At 39.1% G+C, this 18,476-nt stretch overlaps 2 protein-coding genes across 6 annotated transcripts in view; one reads left to right on the top strand and one right to left on the bottom strand.

The window, feature by feature from the left end:
• Mdga2 (MAM domain containing glycosylphosphatidylinositol anchor 2) overlaps nucleotides 1-18,476 on the top strand; it is an 864,098-nt gene that overhangs the window by 708,254 nt on the left and 137,368 nt on the right.
• LOC134479394 (glyceraldehyde-3-phosphate dehydrogenase-like) lies at nucleotides 1,486-6,710 on the bottom strand. Its single transcript, XM_063262758.1, has one exon. The coding sequence runs from the start codon at nucleotides 5,985-5,987 to the stop codon at nucleotides 5,526-5,528; it is 462 nt and encodes a 153-aa protein (XP_063118828.1). The 5' UTR covers nucleotides 5,988-6,710; the 3' UTR covers nucleotides 1,486-5,525.

Here is an 18,476-nt window from a genome sequence, read left to right as displayed (position 1 = left end):
GTCCTTTATTCCTTATAAAGAAATTCTCGGTAACCAATAGTTCATTCTGATTCTCAGTAATGCCAGTAGCAGTCATGTTGGTGCCTTAAAATGAGCTGTTGACGCCTCCGGTTCCTATATCAAGTATACCCATTCCACAGAGTCACTGCTAATTGAAATTATGTGAGTTCTATTGACCTCTGCTACTTTCATAATGAATATATCGTACCATCTCTTAGAAATCTCTAATGCTCAACTGTTTTAGCCCCACAGAACCCTGTTCAATCCAAGGTTTGCTCAGATGTCAGGGAAGATGACAAGTTCATTGATTAACTTTAATACCAATAATTCTTTTCTTTCTTTTCATATATATATATATATATATATATATATATATATACTTTTATTACTCATTGATAACGAGAGCAGGCTTCTGTACTAATGAGCTGGATGTAGTGGCTTATGTCTGAATGAAGACTTTCATCATAGTCAAATACTTGACACTGCAGGGCAAAGAGAGCTCTCAATATTTTACAGAGTTAATTATAATGTTCAGAATGTTTCTTTGCTTCTAAATGTAATATAAAAGGGCAGATGTGTGTTTAGTAGCCTTTTAAGAAATTCGTGGAAATCCCAACCTAATCCCCAAACAAAATTGATCTGACATTTTTTTTTAATGAAACTCAAGCTAGCAACTCAGTCATTTTTTCAAGTGTAGCATTTAACACAGTGCAGTTGTTATATTTTGTAAAGCAACAGGATGGCTTACCAGGTCCATCTTGAGGCACCTCCCCACCAAAGATATCAGCCATGCAACAGATCTATGACCAAGCCAGCTTAGTCAGTCAACCAGGTCGAGGGAGCAAGGATTGAAAAGAAAGACAATTAGACAACAATATAACATGACTCGAGCCAGTCCTGAAACTGAAGTGGGTTTAATTTCTTCCAGTCTGTTTTATACCATTCTAAGTACATTCAAAGAATAAGGTCAGTTCTAGGTCAAGGAGCAAACACATCAGTAAATGGACTGAGAACCAAGCTGTCCTGAAGTCTCATGGGCAGTGCAGACAAGCACTCCCAGTGCTGCTGCCGAGTCATTGCATAATTGATGCGGAATTAGTTCTTGGTTGTAATATTGTAATGTGTTATTGTAGTCAAACATTTCAGGACCTACTGCTTAAGAAGCTGGGCTCGAACCTATTTATCAGCTTGAGAAACAAGTTCACTCTTGGGGATTCTTAAGTATAGTTATGCTCTTTTCTTCTGAATTAAGTTATAACTCCCAAGACCCCTAAAAGAAAGATAGAACAAATGTGAATGGAGAGCAGACTGCTGAATATTGAAAGTACAGTCTCCACCTGAAATAATACTTTATGGCAAATTTAGCAGATACGTTTTCAGAAAATTCAGGATTAATTGTAGTCTAGAATGACTATTCTCAGTTCTAACTTAAAGTTTTGTCAGTGTTTGAATAATTAGATGACAAGGAAAAATGGTGGGGCTAGGCCTAAAATTCATATTTTGATCACATAATTACAGCCCAAAAGAGATTTCCGGTTCTTTCGGGAGCTAGCAATTGTAAGTGTTTATCACACAATTTTATAGTTTCCGGGGCAGATCTGGTTCAATAGTAAAGGAGAGTCTGTAGTGTGGAAACCAGCTGTGCCAGATGTCAACTGGGAGTATTTATGTGCCGGGTGTGTGAGAAATATGAGAGGGAAACATGGGTGCAAATCCCACTGAGAAGTATCATCCTGTTTGAGTAAAATGAAATTGATATTCCCCTGACAAACATGTGATCATGATCATGGAATATTTACTTTCTATATGGTATATTCTGAGTGTTTTTGATTAGGTTTAAGTATCTGTAGGGTCCATAGGAATACTTTTTCTTGGCATTCTTAAGAAGATAAAAACACGTGTTTAAAGGAAAGCCACATTAACCGAAGACACGTCCTGCTGTGCTCAGAGACTCCAAGGTGCCCTTTTCTCTATGTTAACAGAACACCTAAGTCACAGGCATCTTTGTAAGATCTTTAGAAAAAGAAGAGGGAACAACAAGAAGTCTATGTATGAGGACTGATGCATGCTAGAAAGACTTGTGAGAAATAGAAGTGGGGCTGTTTTTTTTTTCCTAGAATAATAATTCCTGGCTGTTGTACAACAGATGAGGTGTTAGAAACCAGTGTCAGTACTCATGGGAAAAACAAAACACTGTCTCCAGTCTGGAGCACTCAGAAGCACAGAGGACAGAGGTGTTGATCTCCTTACAGATTGAAATAGAGTTCTCCTTGGAGTCATCCAGTGAAATCTTATAAACATAGTGACAAATTTGTGAGAACTGGATATCCCATGGCTAAATATTACAGCACTACATTTATACTTAACAATGCCAACAATTAGGATAAATCTATATTCTTAAATAACTTTATACTCTGATTTCTTTTATCGACCCTGTTAGTAGGTATGATGAGAGGAACAATTTGTTCCATTCTGAATCCTAAAGATAGGAGCTACAAAGATAACTAAGATTTAGCACACGGCTGAATCTATTATCTTTCATCCTGTAGCTACCCCAACTCCGAAGTTTCTGAAGCTGTAGACACATTGGTATTACTGAAAACCTGGCCGAAGCCAAGAAGACACAGAAGTTTACTCCTACACAGCCCGGCAATAATAAAAAAGCTCATGTACTGACATGTGTCTCATTAGCTTGAGAATCTCTAAAACAGCACTTTGAGGCACATCCACTTCTTTTTGTTTTGTTTTGTTCTGTTGTAGACAAAGTCTTACCATGTAGTACTTGCTATTTACAGAGATCCTTCTGCCTCTGCTTCCTGGGTGCTAGGATTAAAGGCATGTGACATCACACCAGCAAAGAGGTGTCCACTTTTCACAGGAAACTTTCTATTGAAGTTTTCTGGAAGCATACTTAAAGGCATTTTTAAAAATATAACATGTTTATTGAGATCGAAAAGCAATTCAAGATTGTATTAATTCCAAATGTCTAAAATATGAAAATCAACCATGAGGAAAAATTGCAAGTAATCTTATTTTTAAAATTATACATATATATGAAAAATATTAGTAGCATTATCTTAGAGATAGTCTAATAAATGATAAATAATAAACTTCCTATAATTAACTGATGAAAATTAAATGATGCACAGTGTTCTATACTAAAATAATTATTTTTCTTTTACTCATATTACTTGAAAAGTATCTCTATAAATGTAACCAATCTTATGCTATATTTTACTTTAAAAATATCTCAGAGTAATGACTAAAGAATGAATTTTTAACTCTACTAACAAGTATAAATTAATAGACCAGCTGATAAATATTTCAAAATATACAGCATTTAAATAATTTAGGAAAACAGTATAAGGTTTGGAAGAAAGCCCATAGTTATTCTGGTTGCAGTTTTTATATCAGTGTTTACATCGTGTGGTAATTTGTGCTGCTACAAAGAAGCGCCCATAAATGACCACACAGACACAGCTGGTGCCAATTGAAGATATTTATTTCAGCTGACTGGGGCTATGCTCAGGTACTTGGGACCCAAGCATGGCCCCTAGCATTTAGGTCAAGGGCTGTTTAAAAGCATAAACTATGTTCTGGTTTCTGGCTTTGCAGCTGATTTGCACAAGCAAGCAGTTTCACAGAAGCTAAGGTAAGTTGTCTGGGAAACCTCAGGTTCCTAGAACAGAGCTGGTTAATTTTCCATGGGATTCTCCATCCAGGAGATCAAATTCTAATTAAACCTGAAATGGCCTCAGCAAGATAGAGAATGGAGGAAACTCTACACTGTCTTGCCTGTCACAGTATTATAGTATTTGATATATAATATGGACAGCATAAAGTACACCATTTTGAATGAAAATCTGACCTATAGTAAGACAATGATTTTTTTTTTTATATCTAGATGGTTTTGAAAAGAATGATTAATCCATAAATTTGGCTTTCTGCATACTACATGTTACTGATTTTGGAAACGTGTTGCATGAGTGTTTATTATCTAACACTATTGCCTGCATGGTCTCTAGCTTACCATCTTTATGATTCCATTTAAAGACAATGCTGTAAGAAAGCTAGTTACAGATTCCCAACCTCGATCATGGAAACTCTCTAAGGGTTAGCTGTGTACTCTTCCGCCCTTCCATGCTAAGTACAACAGCCCCTCCTTAGAATTTAAATCAGCATATGGAAAGGTGGAGTTAGAAGGGTTTTGTTAAAGTAAATCATTACCACTCCTCATCTGAAATGTAGCAACTGTGGTTCTACCTTAGGCTTTGGGCGAAAAAGTTACATAGTCTTGACTTCTGTACACACTATCGACTCCTCCCAAAAGAGTTCATCTGACTGGGCCTGTCAATCACCTGGCCCAGAAAGCTGGTTCACCTTCCTCAGATGACTCACTTCCCAGGAGCCAGTCTTTTGTTGCAGCTACTTAAAGAGCTCCTCCCACATAGCACTGCTGAGCCTGCCGGCTTTACTTGCCCACATAGTCTTCCTGTGCATGTTTTCCTGATCATCTGAGGAAACTCTTTCCCTGACACCCTTCTTCCCAAGCTCCACTGGTAAAATGCAGCAGCTGCCTTGGACCCACTGGCACAACTGTCTTCCTCTTACCATTCTTTCTTTAGGCAGCCACTAGGATTATCTCTGACTTGCCTACCACCCTTTGTTGGTTTTCTTTCACAAACTAATAAAATCAAATTATTTTATCAGTGAGACCAAGAATGCCAAACAGAACCCTCATGTCACCAATAGCAGTGTCATATCTTAGAATAGGGAAAAGAGCACATTAACAGTGTGTGGTAACCATGTTTTGACATAATTGTATTGATGCTGAAAGTGAAATCATTTGGTGTTACAGCCTTTGTTTTGGTGTTTTGTCCTGTTTGTTTATATTGTTTCCTGTGGGAAGTTTTATAAATAAATACAAAATGCCGTCATCTTCAAAGAAAATAAAATATTGTATTGCTAAATTAAAAAAGAAACACTTTGAAGAAAGCCTATGAACTTAAGCTATGAGCACAAGGAGAAAAGAAGGAAAAAGAAATCTCAGTGTCTTCTTTCTCTTGTGTCTGGGACATATAGTCTATTTTCTGTTACTCCTAGTCACTGAATAAAGCACCTGATACACTTTGGCCTAAGATTTGTCATTATAATACCATCAATAAAATTTGTAGTAACAACTTTGGTGCTTTCCCAATATTTCCCTTAATTTCTAAAGACTTGAGGGCACTGAGATTGTGGGTAGGGGAAACAGCTGTATTTCTTAGAACTTTTTTATCTACCAAGTTACTGTAAATGATATCTACAAATCTCTTTTTTTTATGGGGAATGTGCAGCGAACTTTATTGATGAAATTCAGGAGAGAAGGGAGGGATCTCTAGGCCCCTCCAGTTATTATGGGATCTGGGATGGAATTGTGAGGATGAGATGCTCAGTGTTGGGGGCTGAGTTGGGATGGGGACTCCTCAGCAACTGAGGGCCTCTCTCTTGCTCTCAGTATCCTTGCTGGCCTGGTCCAGGGTTTCTTAGTCCTTGGAGGCCATGAGGTCCACCACCCTGTTGCTGTAGTCATATTCATTGTCATACCAGGAAATGAACTTTACAAATTTGTCATTGAGAGCAATGCCAGCCCCAGCATCAAAAGTGGAAGAGTGGTAGTTGCTGTTGAAGTCACAGGAGACAACCTGGTCCTCAGTGTAGCCCAGGATGCCCTTTAGTGGGCCCTCAGAGGCCTGCTTCACCACTTTCTTGATGTCATCAAACTTGGCAGGTTTCTCCAGACGGCATGTCAGATCCACAACGGATGCACTGGGGATAAGAACATGGAAGGCCATGCCAGCGAGTTTCCCGTTCAGCTCTGGGATGACCTTGCCCACAGCCTTCGCAGCATCAGTGGATACAGGGATGATGTTCTGGGTTACCCCACGGCCATCATGCCACAGGTTTCTAGAGGGGTGTTCCAGTCTTCTGAGTGGCAGTGATGGCATGGACTGTGGTCATGAGCTCTTCCAAGATACCAAAGTTGTCATGGATGACCTTGGCCAGGGGTGCTAAGCAGTTGGTGGTGGAGGATGCATTGCTGACAATTTTGAATGAGTTGTCATATTTCTCATGGTTCATATCCATCACAAACATGGGGGCATTGGCCTCACCCTTCAAGTGAGCCCCACCTTTCTCCATGGTGGTGAAGACACCAGTAGACTCCATGACATACTCAGCACCAGCCTCACCCCATCTCGCTCCTGGAAGATGGTGATGGCTTCCCTTTGAAGACAAACTTCCCATTCTCAGCCTTGACAGTGCCGTTGAACTTGCCATAGGTAGAGTCATACTGGAACATGGAGACCATATACTTGACGTCAATGAAAGAGTCGTTGATGGCAATAATCTCCACTTTGCCAAATGCAGAGGAGAAGGCAGCCCTGGTAACCAGGTGCCCAGTACAGCCAAATCTGTTCACACTGACCTTCACCATCTTGTCTATGGGACGAGGCTGTCTCTGGAACAGGGAGGAGCAGAGTACAAATCCATTTTTTAATGGTTGAGTAGATTTATATGACATTCATCTAAAGATATGTCTTTAAATTAAATACTAGATAATTAAAATTAAATATATACTCATTTGTTTATGTATAAATGCTATAACACTGATGAACCATGAAAATTTTGGGAACAAAATAATTTACTAGAAAATTTATGAGGGATATCAGCCAGCATATTGAATCATTGGGACTCTGTAGAACCAGACAGAAACTTGTAGGGCTAAGGAGGATTTTGTGAGAATGTAACATTTTGGAACCCTAGAAGTTGGAAGACCTTGTAAGACCAAAGATAGCACCATTGAAGTGAATATTAAAATACAAGGAAGGTTTATGATATGGGAGTACAACACAACCAAGTTATTGGACTGTGTAGTCCCTCTTCAGTTGTATTTATAACAATATTTAAAATGTTTACAATTGATTATTTTACATATTAAAACAAACCTTAAAATAAAATAACCTTATCTAACAGGGATACATCCTAAAACACATACTTATTTTTTTTCATCTTTTTTAACTTGAGTATTACGTTTTTTTATAGATAAAATACTTTATTATTAATTTCAGTATTCACCATTAAATTTTCTTTTTTTTAAATTTATTTAATACTTAATAATAATTCTTTGGTTTCCGGGAAAACATCCCCCCCTCCCCTTCCTTATGGGTGTTCCCCTCCCAACCCTCCCCCCATTGCTGCCCTCCCCCCACCAGTCTAGTTCACTGGGGGTTCAGTCTTAGCAGGACCCAGGGCTTCCCCTTCCACTGGTGCTCTTACTAGGATATTCATTGCTACCTATGAGGTCAGAGTCCAGGGTCAGTCCATGTATAGTCTTTAGGTAGTGGCTTAGTCCCTGGAAGCTCTGGTTGCTTGGCATTGTTGTACATATGGAGTCTCGAGCCCCTTCAAGCTCTTCCAGTTCTTTCTCTGATTCCTTCAACGGGGGTCCTATTATCAGTTCAGTGGTTTGCTGCTGGCATTCGACTCTGTATTTGCTGTATTCTGGCTGTGTCTCTCAGAAGCGATCTACATCCGGCTCCTGTTGGTCTGCACTTCTTTGCTTCATCCATCTTGTCTAATTGGATGGCTGTATATGTATGGGCCACATGTGGGGCAGGCTCTAAATGGGTGTTCCTTCTGTGTCTGTTTTAAGCTTTTCCTCTCTATTCCCTGCCAAGGGTATTCTTGTTCCCCTTTTAAAGAAGGAGTGAACCATTCACATTTTGATCATCCGTCTTGAGTTTCATTTGTTCTAGGCATCTAGGGTAATTCAAGCATTTGGGCTAATAGCCACTTATCAGTGAGTCCATACCATGTATGTCTTTCTGTGATTGGGTTAGCTCACTCAGGATGATATTTTCCAGTTCCAACCATTTGCCTACGAATTTCATAAAGCCGTTGTTTTTGATACCTGAGAAATATTCCATTGTGTAGATGTACCACATTTTCTGTATCCATTCCTCTGTTGAAGGGCATCTGGGTTCTTTCCAGCTTCTGGCTATTATAAATAAGGCTGCGATGAACATAGTGGAGCACGTGTCTTTTTTATATGTTGGGGCATCTTTTGGGTATATGCCCAAAAGAGGTATAGCTGGATGCTCAGGCAGTTCAATGTCCAATTTTCTGAGGAACCTCCAGACTGGTTTCCAAAATGGTTGTACCAGTTTGCAATCCCACCAACAATGGAGGAGTGTTCCTCTTTCTCCGCATCCTCGCCAGCATCTGCTGTCACCTGAGTTTTTGATCTTAGCCATTCTCACTGGTGTGAGGTGAAATCTCAGGGTTGTTTTGATTTGCATTTCCTTATGACTAAAGATGTTGAACATTTCTTTAGGTGTTTCTCAGCCAATCGGCATTCCTCAGCTGTGAATTCTTTGTTTAGCTCTGAACCCCATTTTTTAATAGGGTTATTTGTCTCCCTGCGGTCTAACTTCTTGAGTTCTTTGTATATTTTGGATATAAGGCCTCTATCTGTTGTAGGATTGGTAAAGATCTTTTCCCAATCTGTTGGTTGCCGATTTGTCGTAACCACAGTGTCCTTTGCCTTACAGAAGCTTTGCAGTTTTATGAGATCCCATTTGTCGATTCTTGATCTTAGAGCATAAGCCATTGGTGTTTTGTTCACAAAATTTTTTCCAGTACCCATGTGTTCCAGATGCTTCCCTAGTTTTTCTTCTATTAGTTTGAGTGTATCAGGTTTGATGTAGAGGTCCTTGATCCACTTGGACTTAAGCTTTGTACAGGGTGATAAGCATGGATCGATCTGCATTCTTCTACATGTTGACCTCCAGTTGAACCAGCACCATTTGCTGAAAATGCTATCTTTTTTCCATTGGATGGTTTTGGCTCCATTGTCAAAAATCAAGTGACCATAGGTGTGTGGGTTCATTTCTGAGTCTTCAATTCTATTCCATTGGTCTATCTGTCTGTCTCTGTACCAATACCATGCAGTTTTGATCACTATTGCTCAGTAATACTGCTTGAGTTCAGGGATAGTGATTCCCCCTGAAGTCCTTTTATTGTTGAGGATAGTTTTAGTTATCCAGGGTTTTTTGTTATTCCAGATGAATTTACAAATTGTTCTGTCTAACTCTTTGAAGAATTGGATTGGTATTTTAATGGGGAGTGCATTGAATCTGTAGATCGCTTTTGGTAAAATGGCCATTTTTACTATATTAATCCTGCCAATCCATGAGCATGGGAGATCTTTCCATCTTCTGAGGTCTTCTTCAATTTCTTTCTTCAGAGTCTTCAAGTTCTTATTGTACAGATCTTTTACTTGCTTGGTTAAAGTCACACTGAGGTACTTTATATTATTTGGGTCTATTATGAAGGGTGTCGTTTCCCTAATTTCTTTCTCGGCTTGTTTCTCTTTTGTGTAGAGGAAGGCTACTGATTTATTTGAGTTAATTTTATACCCAGCCACTTTGCTGAAGTTGTTTATCAGCTTTAGTAGTTCTCTGGTGGAACTTTTGGGATCACTTAAATAAACTATCATATCATCTGCAAATAGTGATATTTTGACTTCTTCTTTTCCGATCTGTATCCCCTTGACCTCTTTTTGTTGTCTGATTGCTCTGGCTAGAACTTCAAGTACTATATTGAATAAGTAGGGAGAGAGTGGGCAGCCTTGTTTAGTCCCTGATTTTAGTGGGATTGTTTCAAGTTTCTCTCCATTTAGTTTGATGTTAGCAACTGGTTTGCTGTATATGGCTTTTACTATGTTTAGGTATGGGCCTTGAATTCTTATTCTTTCCAGGACTTTTATCATGAAGGGGTGTTGAATTTTGTCAAATGCTTTCTCAGCATCTAATGAAATGATCATGTCGTTTTGTTCTTTCAGTTTTTTTATATAATGGATCACGTTGATGGTTTTCCATATATTAAACCATCCCTGCACGCCTGGGATGAAGCCTACTTGATCATGGTGGATGATTGTTTTGATGTGCTCTTGGATTCGGTTTGCCAGAATTTTATTGAGTATTTTTGCGTCGATATTCATAAGGGAAATTGGTCTGAAGTTCTCTTTCTTTGTTGGGTCTTTGTGTGGTTTAGGTATAAGAGTAATTGTGGCTTCATAGAAGGATTTCGGTAGGGCTCCATCTGTTTCAATTTTGTGGAATAGTTTGGATAATATTGGTATGAGGTCTTCTATGAAGGTCTGATAGAATTCTGCATTAAACCCGTCTGGATCTGTGCTCTTTTTAGTTGGGAGACCTTTAATGACTGCTTCTATTTCCTTAGGAGTTATGGGGTTGTTTAACTGGTTTATCTATTCCTGATTTAACTTCGGTACCTGGTATTTGTCTAGGAAATTGTCCATTTCCTGTAGATTTTCAAGTTTTGTTGAATATAGACTTTTATAGTAAGATCTGATGATTTTTTGAATTTCCTCTGAATCTGTAGTTATGTCTCCCTTTTCATTTCTGATTTTGTTAATTTAGACACACTCTCTGGGTCCTCTCGTTAGTCTGGCTAAGGGTTTATCTATCTTGTTGATTTTCTCAAAGAACCAACTTTTGGTTCTGTTGATTCTTTCTATGGTCCTTTTTGTTTCTACTTGGTTGATTTCAGCTCTGAGTTTGATTATTTCCTGCCTTCTACTCCTCCTGGGTATATTTGCTTCTTTTTGCTCTAGAGCTTTTAGGTGTGCTGTCAAGCTGCTGACATAAGCTCTTTCCTGTTTCTTTCTGCAGGCACACAGCGCTATGAGTTTTCCTCTTAGCACAGCTTTCATTGTGTCCCATAAGTTTGGGTATGTTGTACCTTCATTTTCATTAAATTCTAAAAAGTTTTTAATTTCTTTCTTTATTTCTTCCTTGACTAGGTTATCATTGAGTAGAGCATTGTTCAATTTCCACGTATATGTGGGCATTCTTCCCTTATTGTTATTGAAGACCAGTTTTAGGCCGTGGTGGTCTGATAGCACGCATGGGATTATTTCTAGCTTTATGTACCTGTTGAGGCCCGTTTTTTGACCAACTATATGGTCAGTTTTGGAGAAAGTACCATGAGGAGCTGAGAAGAAGGTATATCCTTTTGCTTTAGGATAGAATGTTTTATAAATATCCATTAAGTCCATTTGGCTCATGACTTCTCTTAGTCTGTCTACGTCTCTGTTTAATTTCTGTTTCCATGATCTGTCCATTGATGAGAGTGGGGTGTTGAAATCTCCCACTATTATTGTGTGAGGTGCAATGTGTGTTTTGAGCTTTAGTAAGGGTTCTTTGACCTTGTATGTAGGTGCCCTTGTATTTGGGGCATAAATATTTAGGATTGAGAGTTCATCTTGGTGGATTTTTCCTTTGATGAATATGAAGTGTCCTTCCTTATCTTTTTTGATGACTTTTAGTTGGAAATTGATTTTATTTGATATTAGAATGGCTACTCCAGCTTGCTTCTTCTGACCATTTGCTTGGAAATTTGTTTTCCAGCCTTTCACTCTGAGGTAGTGTCTGTCTTTGTCTCTGAGGTGTGTTTCCTGTAGGCAGCAGCATGCAGGGTCCTTGTTGCGTATCCAGTTTGTTAATCTATTTCTTTTTATTGGGGAGTTGAGGCCATTGATGTTGAGAGATATTAAGGAATAGTGACTATTGCTTCCTGTTATATTCATATTTGGATGTGAGGTTATGTTTGTGTGCTTTTCTTCTCTTTGTTTTGTTGCCAAGACGATTAGTTTCTTGCTTCTTCTAGGGTATAGCTTGCCTCCTTATGTTGGGCTTTACCCTTTATTATCCTTTGTAGTACTGGATTTGTCGAAAGATATTGTGTAAATTTGGTTTTGTCATGGAATATCTTGGTTTCTCCATCTATGTTAATTGAGCGTTTTGCAGGATACAGTAACCTGGGCTGGCATTTGTGTTCTCTTAGGGTCTGCATGACATCTGTCCAGGATCTTCTGGCCTTCATAGTTTCTGGCGAGAAGTCTGGTGTGATTCTGATAGGTCTCCCTTTATATGTTACTTGACCTTTTTCCCTTACTGCTTTTAATATTCTTTCTTTATTTTGTGCGTTTGGTGTTTTGACTATTATGTGACAGGAGGTGTTTCTTTTCTGGTCCAATCTATTTGGAGTTCTATAGGCTTCTTGTATGCCTATGGGTATCTCTTTTTTTAGGTTAGGGAAGCTTTCTTCTATGATTTTGTTGAAGATATTTACTGGTCCTTAGGGCTGGGAGTCTTCACTCTCTTCTATACCTATTATCCTTAGGTTTGATCTTCTCATTGAGTCCTGGATTTCCTGTATGTTTTGGACCAGTAGCTTTTTCTGCTTTACATTATCTTTGACATTTGAATCAATGATTTCTATGGAATCTTCTGCTCCCGAGATTCTCTCTTCCATCTCTTGTATTCTGTTGGTGAAGCTTGTATCTACAGCTCCTTGTCTCTTCTTTTGGTTTTCTATATCCAGGGTTGTTTCCATGTGTTCTTTCTTGATTGCTTCTATTTCCATTTTTAATTCCTTCAACTGTTTGATTGTGTTTTCCTGGAATTCTTTCAGGGATTTTTGTGTCTCCTCTCTATGGGTTTCTACTTTTTATTTATGTTTTCCTGGAATTCTTTCAGGCATTTTTGTGATTCCTCTCTGTAGGCCTCTACTTGTTCTCTAAGGGAGTTCTTCACGTCTTTCTTGAAGTCCTCCAGCATCATGATCAAATATGATTTTGAAACTAGATCTTGCGTTTCTGGTGTGTTTGGATATTCCATGTTTGTTTTGGTGGGAGAATTGGGCTCTGATGGTGCCGTGTAGTCTTGGTTTCTGTTGCTTGGGTTCCTGCGCTTGCCTCTCGCCATCAGATTATCTCTAGTGGTACTTTGTTCTGCTATTTCTGACAGTGGCTAGACTGCCCTATAAGCCTGTGTGTCAGGAGTGCTGTAGACCTGTTTTCCTGTTTTCTTTCAGCCAGTTATGGGGACAGAGTGTTCTGCTTTCGGGCGTGTAGTTTTTCCTCTCTACAGGCATTCAGCTGTTCCTGTGGGCCTGTGTCTGGTGTTCACCAGGCAGGTCACTTGCAGCAGAAAAGTTGGTCTTACCTGTGGTCCCGAGGGTCAAGTTTGCTCGTGGGGTGCTGCCTATGAGCTCTCTGCGGCGGCAGCAACCAGGAAGATATGCGCCGCCCTTTCCGGGAGCTTCCGTGCTCTAGGGTTCCAGATTCCGTTTGGTGTTTTCCTCTGGCGTCCGAGATGTGTGCACAGTGCAGTCTCTTCTGGTTTCCCAGGCGTGTCTGCCTCTCTGAAGGTTTAGCTCTCCCTCCCACAGGATTTGGGTGCAGAGAACTGTTTATCTAGTCTGTTTCCTTCAGGTTCCAGCGGTGTCTCAGGCGCAGGGGTCCTGCTGCTCCTGGGCCCTCCACTACGGGAACCTAGAGGCCTTATACAGTTTCCTCTTGGGCCAGGGATGTGGGCAGGGGTGGGCAGTGTTGGTGGTCTCCTCCGCTCTGCAGCCTCGGGAGTGCCCACCTTTCCAGGCGGTGAGGTCTCTCTCAAACTTGAGTATTTCTTATTTACATTTCGATTGTTATTCCCCTTCCGGGTTTCTGGGCCAACATCTCCCAGCCCCTCCCCCTCCCTTTCATTATAGGTGTTCCCCTCCCCATCCTCCCCCCATCACTACCCTCCTCCCCAACAATCACGTTCACTGGGGGTTCAGTCTTGGCAGAACCAAGGGCTTCCCCTTCCACTGGTGCTTTTACTAGGCTATTCATTGCTACATAGGCAGTTGGAGTCCAGGGTCAGTCCATGTATAGTCTTTGGGTAGTAGCTTAGTCCCTGGAAGCCCTGGTTGGTTGGCATTGTTTTTCATATGGGGTCTCGAGCCCCTTCAAGCTTTTTCAGTCCTTTCTAAGATTCCTTCAATGGGGGTCCCGTTCTCAGTTCAGTGGTTTAATGATGGCATTAGCCTACGTATTTGCTGTATTCTGGCTGTGTCTTTCAGAACAGATCTACATCCAGTTCCTGTCGGCCTGCACTTCTTTGCTTCATCCATCTTACCTAGTTTGGTGGCAGTATATGTGTGGGCCACATGTGGGGCAGGCTCTGAATGGGTGTTCCTTCAGACTCTGTTCTAAACTTTGCCTCCCTATTCCCTCCCAAGGGTATTCTTCTTCCCCTTTTAAAAAAGGAGTGAAGCATTCGCATTTTGGTCATCCTTCTTGAGTTTCAACACATACTTATTTTTATGATTGGCTACTTCAAGGATCCCTCCATCTAATAGATTATTCCAAACCTTGACTTTTTGTGACCATCTCTAAATGTGAGTCTCATTTTCCTCTCCTAAAGCACCCAAGGTATCCTATTAATGGCTTATAAAGACACCTGGTAGTTTGCTTCAAATTTTTTCAAGTACGGTAGGATTTTATAGTCTAATACACTGAGTTGAAAAGCATACCCAAATTGCATCAACCATTATTGTATTTAAAAGGCTGTCAGAAACATTTGGATTTCAGGATGATTTTATCTCAGAAAGCTAGTGGATGTGAAACTAGAGTTCTTTCATTGTAGTTCAGTGGAAATCTGCCTATGGAAACTCCCTTGATGATAGGCTCACCTTTGCCACACTAGGTATTAATGAGCTCTGCTCTTCACTTCCTTCAGTACCTAGGAGAAGGCTCAACCTCTGATGAAATGCACAGTAAGGAGTCAGCAAACATGGAAGAATCCGAAGGTGCTTAAAACATTAGAGTTAACTGAAGAGAACCAGTTTTTCATGCTGTAAACAATTCTTCTGGATATTTATTACAAAATATTTAGACGGGAGAGGGATGGGAGAGGGGGAAAAACGGAAATACCATTTGAAATGTAACTTTTCTCAGTTGAGCAAAAATGATTCTTAAAGTAGGCAAGGTACATCCACACACACTAAAGTTTCTACTTCAACATTATTTTAAATGTTGTTAAAAATAAACTGTATATGCTGCCATTGAGTACTGACTCAACCCTAGGTGTTAAAATTTCATAATGATTATACCTTTAGGAAAGTAACATATTTTTTAGAAAAGCCTAAAAAACAGAAGAGTTCAGAGTGTTACTCATCTAAAAGCAGCAGGATAAAGAGTCAATCAAAGCAATTTGATTTCAGAATGTTTTCTCCCCTTTGCAATTTATGCTTTGTTATTTTGAAAAACTGGTACCAATGCATTATGGTTTAATTCTTTCACTCAAAGTGGACCATGAATAGAGTTCACCCAATCACACCAACACCAACACCAACAGTGAGAAACAGAAAACCATAATGTAGGTTAATGTTAGTAATGAATTTTAAATCAGAATCAACTTGTAGATGGTGTACCAGTCTATGCAAAGAAATGAGTGTCTCTGTCTGAATGTAAAAGTGTAACTTTTGAAAACCATGAAGATAGTAATTGCAATAAGCACATTACATAAAAGTATTTCTGAACTTAGAATTTTTCTTCATATACCTACTAGCTCAAGATGTCTGGCCTACTGTTCAAAATGGAAGTCAGTGTTAATGATAAAAGGCAAATAAGCTGTCCTGCTTCTGAGGATGTCTGTAGGGAAATATCTGTTAGTATTTATTTCTTATAAGAGGGATCAGAGACAGCAGGTCAACTCTTTTGACATCATATAAATAACAAACTCCTGAAAAGACAGTTGGACAACAATTGCCTGTTATCAATGAGTAGCAGAGATATAAGGAAAGTGTACTTTGATTTTAAAAAACAATAATATATTTAAAGAATCATGAAAAATTTTGTGCTTTCTTTGGCAACACATACATTAAAATTAGAATAATACATAGATTACATGTATACCTCCTGTGCAATATACAGCATGAAAAAATATGTAGCCTTTATATTATATATATTACATATTATATAATAGAAGCATTTAAATAAAAATGTGCATGAAAATAAAATGAGGCAATTCTATTCAACTCTATAAGAGTCTGTATAAATAAATCTTTATCCACTAAAGAATTATGGCAATCCTTAACATAATATTGGTAACATTAATGGAATCTAGTCTTAAATCTTTAATGGGGTGCGGGATAGAGACTGAACATGCGCTGAGCTACCTTTAGTTGTGGGTGTGTCAAGAGTGCAGAGGGGCCCAATTAGGGAGACTCAGGTGGCAAGGATCGGTAACAAAGGCTTCTACCCATGGTGGATCTTGATGAGAGAGACAGTCCTTGTTTGTCCAAACTATTTATTCATGGTGGAAAATATGCATATGACTTACTCAGGGTGAACCAGAGATTAAATAACTTTTCCAGGAAGGAATATCTGGGAAGGGAAGCTTATTGGCTAAATACTCAAGCCAGCCTATCCAGATACCTCTGGAGAACTCTGGGCTCTCTACTATATGATCAGCTGTAATGGTACTCTTAGTGGGGTATCGTGGTCACATGCTGCAGGACAGAAATCTGGACTGGAACACAGGACTACATTAGTCACTTAACACCTTAGTGAAGAGAATGCTTACCACATGGAGCATTTCAATGCAGAAACAGAAAATAGTAGTAATGACTTAGACATTAATGGTAACTACTGAATAGAGCTACATTAGAGTTAATTCTTCAAATCACAAGACTTCCCCAATAAACCATCTGTCATCTGTTTTATTTCTTGTCTTCAAAGGAGTAGGAAAATTCTGTCTTAAACATGTATCAATAAGTTTGTAGGATGTTTCTAGCTTAGTGTAGAAGAAAAATAAAATTGTAACATTTTATGGTTAATTTCTTTTACATTAATGTGATTGTATATTTCACATATATTCATTTAGTCCTCAAAATAACTTTGTAAAATGTCCTCATGATCTGTCATTTAAATAAGTATGAGTTGAGTGCGTTGTACAAAGATACTTGTACCCATGTATCTCCAAAAGCACCAGAAATGTTAAGCACACAGCATTATCTTTCCAACTGAGAAAATGAAAATCCATTATTCCACCCAGAAAATGGATTAATAGCCTTGTATTCTCTGCATTATCTGTTGGGCCAGGCCATATCAAGCTACTACAGCCAGGACCAGAAATGGCAAGTAATCCAAATGACCCTTCCAGTCACGGGCTCTTCCAAACTCGCACATCCAGAATCAGAGCTGGCTAATAGCCCAAAAGACCTCTGTACTATCTGTAGTACTGAGACCAGGTCAGACCCTTAGAACCTTAAGCTATTACACACAGCCCAATCTCTAGAACCCATCTTCTTGGGGCAAATGAAATATATACCGAGTTCAGTTTCAATGTAATTATGATTATTACATTTATTACATATCATATTTAATATTTAACTGTTGAGTTTTTGTTGTTTGGTCATTGTTTGCTTGTTGAATAGTTGGTCCCACCATGTAGCTGAGGCTGGTCTCTAGACTTCAGTAAGCTTCATGCCTTTACCTCTAGATTTCTGGCATTATAGGTATGCACCCCCATGATTGTCTCAAACTATGGAAGTGTGCGTATGTGTGTGTGTGTGTGTGTGTGTGTGTGTGTGTGTGTGTGTGTGTGTGTGTTCCATTCATCTGAACGTGCAGATACACATAGTAATGAATGCATGTGCAGTCCACAGCAGAACATGTCTTCTTTCATCACTCTGCCTTACTTCCTGAAACACTCTCACTGAAACGGAAACTCACAAATTTCATATAACTAGGTCAGCCAGCTTGTGGAATCTGCTTGTCTCTGCCTCATAAAGGCAGTTTGAGGGAAGCGAAGCTTTTATGTTGGTACTGGAGATTTGAACTCAGACCCTCATGCTTTATGCAGACACTCTTTTACCTACCAAACCAGCAACACTCCACTGCAGCTACATGTTTTTAAGTAATAAAAGGTATATACGTTTCATGGAGTTCTTACTAAGAAACAAATGTGATATCAAGGAAATTCAAAGTAGAATACTTCATCATAACCAGTTCTATAACTGAGTAACAGACACGGAATTCTAAAGTCACAAAATCATAAAGATGCAAAAAGCTAGCCACTGAAAGAACAGTAACTCAAAAGAAAATCTGAGGGAGAAACAGCTATAGTCAGAATATTGACCTATGATTTTATTTTTTGATAAGGTTTTGTCTGCCTTTGGCATCGGGATGATATTGGCTTCATAAAATATTTAGGAAATGTTCCTTCATGTTCTATTTTATAGAATACATTGAGAGATTTTGATGTATGCTATCCTTTAAAGATCTGGAATAATTCTGCACTGAAGTTATCAGGCCCTGGAATTTTATTTGCATGTTTTCATGGTTGTTGGTATGAGATTTTTTAAAATTACTGCTTCGATCTCATTGCATGACAGGGTCTATTAAAATGTACTTATCTCACTGTGATTTAATTCACCCCAAGCAGAGGAGCTCCGGGCAATTGATAGCTACAGAAACAAGGAGAATGTGTTTTCTTTAAGAAAGTGAATGACTACACATCCAAGAATATATAGGCAGCACCATTTAGACTTAATGGGTGTTAAAATCAAACAACAAT

This window comes from Rattus norvegicus, chromosome 6, assembly GCF_036323735.1.
Source record: "Rattus norvegicus strain BN/NHsdMcwi chromosome 6, GRCr8, whole genome shotgun sequence".
In the NCBI taxonomy this organism is placed as follows: domain Eukaryota; kingdom Metazoa; phylum Chordata; class Mammalia; order Rodentia; family Muridae; genus Rattus; species Rattus norvegicus.
Note: the sequence above shows the minus strand (reverse complement) of the source record. Positions and strands in the feature narration are given on the sequence as shown.